General features: G+C 35.2%; 1 protein-coding gene across 1 annotated transcript in view; it reads left to right on the top strand.

Moving 5' to 3' along the window:
* The first annotated feature begins 4,954 nt into the window (after positions 1-4,954).
* Positions 4,955-6,000, top strand: part of LOC107700882 (TBC1 domain family member 9-like) — a 32,828-nt gene continuing 31,782 nt past the window's right edge. The window contains exon 1 of the mRNA XM_016502713.1: positions 4,955-5,383. Coding sequence (XP_016358199.1) covers positions 5,263-5,383 — 121 coding nt within the window. The 5' untranslated portion in view covers positions 4,955-5,262. The remainder of the gene's footprint in view (positions 5,384-6,000) is intronic.

Genomic DNA, 6,000 nt, shown 5'->3' with positions numbered 1-6,000 from the left:
CTGTCAGGCATATTTACAACAAAAATCAATTTATGACATATTAAAAGACTAATTACTTTAATACTAATTACTAATTAGTTGTAATTTTACATTTTTAAAATGTGCTACTATCCTAGGTTTTGCCCATTTAGATTGTTTTTACAATAAGTGTAATACTGCTTTAAATTGTTGTTGTTTTCCCCCCCCCCAAAATTTAAAAATAGTCTGTTTAATTTAATTACAATTTTGTTTTTCTGAGTAAAAAATAAATATCATATTTACCATTTTTCCCTGATTTACAGAATTTCTTTTGATGCGGACATCTTAACGTCTTTGACCCACATACAAAAACAGATTATAAATAATACTAAAATAACACAGATATGTACATGTCCCTCCCATGTTAAAATATATTATACTATAAGACAAAAAGGATGAAGACTTTGATTGAAGACCTCAATGATGAAGTTAATTGCAGCATAGCAGTAACAAAGTAGCAGCTGAATAAACCCCAAACATCCTAAACTCAAGCCTTTCATCCTGTTTCAGTTTTCTGCCCCCAATAAAAGCAGTTTTTCCTGTTGTGTCTGTATGTTAATGAAGTCCAGACACCTTATTGTCTGTGATGGCTCTCAGTTTCACACACCCGTTTCCATTCTACATGAGCATTTGCTCAGGATGTGATCGTCTCAAATGGTGTAGAAACACTGAAACTGCTTTTCTATGATAATTAAGCCTTTTGGGGGAATGGCCATGTTCTAACACCTATCTATAATACAATAAGTAAAATATAAAAGGCACCTGCTCCATTCACCAATTAAAGGGTCCCTTGCCTGAACAAGGTTTACATCGATCGCATGTACATATGTGTGATTTTTCTCAGGGTTTTCCAGTAGCAGAACATTTACGCCTCAGCTGGTTTCTGTTGATAATGTGAAGTGTGTGCTGTCAAACTTCTGCATCTGCATAAGTGAAACATCCACCGAGACAACACAGTTATTGTTGTGTTAGACGTGTGTCCTTTAATATTAACTAGGTGCAAAAACAGGAACACTCTGGTTTAACAGTCAGATTGAGGATATTTATGAGTCATATATTCTTATAGATGAGTCATACGAGCAAAAAGAGAAAAAGTACAGATTTCATCGTTTCTGAGTTGTCGTGGTGAGCAGACATTAGCGGGGGAAAAGTCATTAGCCATAAAGAAACCCCTCAAAACACCCCCTAACCTGATGTAAAGGCTACAATCAAGGATTTTCACACCGCTTAACCTTGAGAACATGCAGAAGCATTTCATAATGACACAGAATAACATGTGGGTCAATATCACTGTAGGGTGCTTTTTGGCACCCTGTAGATAAATAACTCATTTGCCATGATAACTTAACATAAAAATGACGCCGAGTCCGAAAGGGTGTGTTATATTATTAGGCTAAGTTTTTATATTCATAACAAAAGCATTACTTAGCTCTTTAGATACATTTTCTAGATTTTTTTTTAGGTTTGTGTAAGAGGATGCGTGTAATATTGCTATGCCCCATGCACTGCTCATTCAATTTGAATGATAGTAGAATATTGTCAAATCATAAAATGTAAAAATTTGGTCTCCTACTAATATTTTGTTAAATAAGAGATGACTCAATTTGAGTGTATTGATCATTTAGTAATAAAAACAATATTTTTATTTAATAAAAAAGAAGAGTTTGTCCATGTCCGTTGAATGGTAATCCACCCTGTAGTATTGGGGAATCCGCCCCTTTAAGAAAAGGCCATCCCCTTTAGTGACATCAGGACAACAGCTTTTTGTTTTGTCTCCTCAGTGGCTGGAATTTCAAGGCTGAGGCGAGTAAGTTGGTGACTTTTCAATTGACAAATTTTCTTCGTCCGAGTTTACTTACTTGCTCTGCCAAAGCTTAACATGTCCACCCTGTCGGCATAAAATATGCCAGAAGTTATTAGAATACAGTATTTTCAAAATATGTAAGTTTAAATATACCAAGTTCTCTTCAACAAACAGACTAAATATTTAGCTAGTCACAGTTTGTTGTAAGCTAATATGCTAATTGAAGCTCAAAATGTCCACACTGTCAGCCACTTAAGACTCGAGTAGTTAATATTGCTAAAAACTAAAATGAAAATAAAATTGTATTATTTTTTTCGAAGTTGAATAAATGTTTCATTGTCATATTTGTGTTCTGCATTATGTGTCCACCCCGTCATGTGCTGGTCCACCCTGTCATCTTGATATTTTACAATAATATTTTAAATAATAATTAGCTAATATGAATATAAAAAGCTAATATGTTTCTATAGTACTTGAGTGTCTACTATTTATATGACATAAAGCAAATGGGAAATTAAAACCAACATTTTTGAGTATTGTGAGGGTTGAAAGGCACTCTATGGTGATATTGACACATATACAGTATTAATATGCCAGCTGGGGAATAAGTGGCCTAATATAACCCTGTAATGCAGTCTGAAAAAGTAAATCAGTGAGATCTTTATAACAGTAAAGCGGACTACTTACATCAAATACATGTAAATATCAGTTTTAACTCTATATCTCCCAATAACGTCTTTGTAAGGTGACTTAAATGTTTAGTTTTATGATCAAAAGATCTGTAGTTTTTAATGTGGGGGCAAATATATATAATCTGATGCAATACAATGATGATAACAAATAAATGTTCCTCAAAGATATTTGATACTCACATTTTAATATGATTTTTCTAAAATAGCTATTTCTGTATGGATAATTAAGTAAACCAAAGTTGCTTCAGTTCAGTAAGTGTTCATCTTGTAATATTGCTAAAAGTTATTCTAACATTACAGGCCTTAGAGATTCATGTATGATATATAGGCCTAGGTTAATTTACTGTGTAGGTTGAAGTCAGCATGACATCCAAATAAAACCTTTCTTGTTCTGTTCTGTTTCTGACTTATCGTTATTTTGATGTAATGCTTGCAGTGCGTCATTTAGGATTTTTTTTATCTGTTTGTCTCTGAAAAGCGAGTTAGTTCCACATGTAACACAGAAAAGTCCCACATTTTCTTAATGAAGTGAGAAATGCAACACAAATGAGTCATTCAGAGCTGACAGAATCTCCACAGACTTCACCATTGAAGGGTATTTTGTAAGAAATATTTGTATGATTTGTTGGAATTATAAAATTGTCCATGTTGACGTGAGCACACATAACATCCTGCTTTTGTTCTGTATAATTTATTACACGGCTCTCTGGAATACTAAATTCTGATTGGCTAAGTTGTAACAGACTCCTTTTATTATCTTTAAAGGGGTCATATGATGCGATTTCAATTTTTCCTTTCTCTTTGGAGTGTTACAAGCTCTTGGTACATAAAGAAGATCTGTAAAGTTGCAAAGACTAAAGTCTCAAATCCAAAGAGATATTCTTTATAAAAGTTAAGACTTGTCCACGCCCTCCTAAAACGGCTCGTTCTAACGCGCCCCCACATATCTACACTGGATAGCTGGCCAATCACAGCACACCTCGCTTTTCAGTCCGATGTGCTTTGTAAAAATCAACACGTTTCAAAAAGTCGGGGCATAGAAGATAAACAATAATGTACAGTATGTGGAAAATAATGTGTTTTTTGAACCTTAAACCACATAAACACATTTCATTACACCAAATACACAAAATAATGTTATTTTTAGCAACATCATATGACCCCTTTAAGCTATAATCTAAGCATGACAACACAGCGCCGTGTGACTGTGTCTGACTGTACATGATCACTTATTCCAAGTTCACCGCACTTTCCAGTTGAGTTTCCTGTGGTCTGGTTTAGGAAAGAGCTCGATCTCCTGCAGCCTCTCACCCAGCAGCGGCTGACAAACCACCAGAGCAGCAGTGCAGTAATGATGGCCGCTCGCACCTCTGTTTTCCTGCTGTGAAGCTGTCGCTGTGGGTGTTTATGCGGTTGTTTTGCTTCATCCTTTTGAACTTCAGCCTGTCCCACCTGTGATGCCGAGCAGGGGTGTTAAACCTACAGATACAGCGGTTAGCCAAACTGCATCTGATCCTTCACAGACGAGCGATGGGGAAACACCTCGTGCAAACATCAGCCACTGCTTTATTTACTTGACCTATTTATGAAGCTTCACCTCAACCCGATGAACCTGATAAAAAGTCAATTACAAAAATAGAAATTGTGTCCTTTTGCTGTAAAACTTAAAATCAGATGACAAGCATGATATGATTATTTATTTGAAAATCAGCCAATTAGCCAAACATGATATAAAAGGTTACTTTCTTGTTATAAATTATATAAGTATATATAATCCTGTATATTATATATATTACAATTGAAAAAATATGTACATTATATATATACTTTGTATTTGAAGTATAGAAAAATTATACTATATTTAGAGTATATATTAAAAAAATTATGTATAATGTACACACACACACACGTCTATATATATATAGAGAGAGAAATATATGTATGTATATGTGTGTGTGTATATATATATATATATATATATATACATTCATATATACTACTTTTCTTATGATTATAAATTATATAATCATATAACTTGTAGATATTATATATTATAATAAAGTATTATATGTATATATACAAATTTTATATATATGAAAAATAGAATTATTTAATTATTTTTTATTTTAAGAATTAATCGTTTTTAAACTGTATGTGTGTGTGTATTCATTATTATTGATTTATTTATTAAACATTATTGATCGTGACAACTTAGTTGAACCCAGTTTGTAATCCTAAGCCACCTAAACTATTTTTTTTCATTTTAGTTTAGTCAAAATGAATTGTCAGTCATTTTTTTGTTTATGATCAACGTGCTTCCCCGCCCACCGCCGTGACGTCACAATGGCCTGCCCGTGACGCGCTCTGCAGTGGCGCTAGTGAGTTAAGCATCATTGAAGCACGGCAGAACTGTCAGGCATTGTTTATTTTGCGTGCTGCCGGAATACATCAGTCCAGTCATCGTCAGGCGCTGGAGCCGCTGTCGTCCTTTAAGAAAGGTGTTAATGCTGTTATTTGTGTAGTGTGAGGTGCGCGCGCGTCTCAAGGAGCTCCAGGAGGACTGTATATTTTAATATTTATCCTTATGCACGGTACAGTAAGTGTTATATTCTACTGACAGCTGATACGTTTGCCGTCGCTTCCCTATATTATCGCTGTGACGCTTGGATAAGCTTCAGGACGGCGACTCCATACTGGACCACGCATCTGAGGTTTGTTTGATGTCCTCGTGAGGAGCCCGAGCAGAAGATGTGGGTGAACCCTGAGGAGGTGTTGCTGGCCAGCGCGCTGTGGATGACAGAGAGAGCGAATCCCTACTTCATCCTGCAGAAGAGAAAGGGCCACGGAGACGGCGGAGGAGGGCTCGCGGGTAAAGCCGTGATTACTCAATCAACCGCATGTTGTTTATGATGACAGCTTATTAACACACCGGTGTGTGTGTGTGTGTGTGTGTTCATTCATGCCTGCACACTCAGGTGGACGCGCGCTGTTGTTGGTCACGCCGCGTACACGGAGATGCACCTGTGCGCGCGAGTGCGCTCTTACCTGTGTGGACAGGTCACTAAAGAAAATAGGATTTACTTCGAAACAGTCTTCACTCAGATATTGCTAGTAAATTCCACAAATAATTACATAGAAACGAAAAGTAACACATTGAATAGTATGTTCTTAGAAAACGTACTCTAATAAATTGTTTTATTTAAATCTTCGATTTATTTTATTTATTTTTTTACAGTAATGTGATTTGGTCGTATATATTATATTGTTCAGTTTATTAATTTATTTGTAAAAATATTTGAGCATTTTCACAATCGATGACATATTATTTATTAGCAATTATGTTATCAGCATAATTTGAAAATAGCAGGAAGTTTAATATTTCATGTTTATAATGTCTGCATGGACAAGTTTGTGCAAACCTGCTGATTCATGTTATCCAGCATTATTTGAGCATTTGTACAAAGAAGTTCCTTTTTCAACATTCTA

This window comes from Sinocyclocheilus anshuiensis, unplaced genomic scaffold, assembly GCF_001515605.1.
Source record: "Sinocyclocheilus anshuiensis isolate Anshui unplaced genomic scaffold, SAMN03320099.WGS_v1.1 scaffold1127, whole genome shotgun sequence".
NCBI lineage: Eukaryota > Metazoa > Chordata > Actinopteri > Cypriniformes > Cyprinidae > Sinocyclocheilus > Sinocyclocheilus anshuiensis.
The sequence above is the reverse complement of the archived record's forward strand: the minus strand, read 5'-3'. Positions and strand labels throughout refer to the sequence as shown.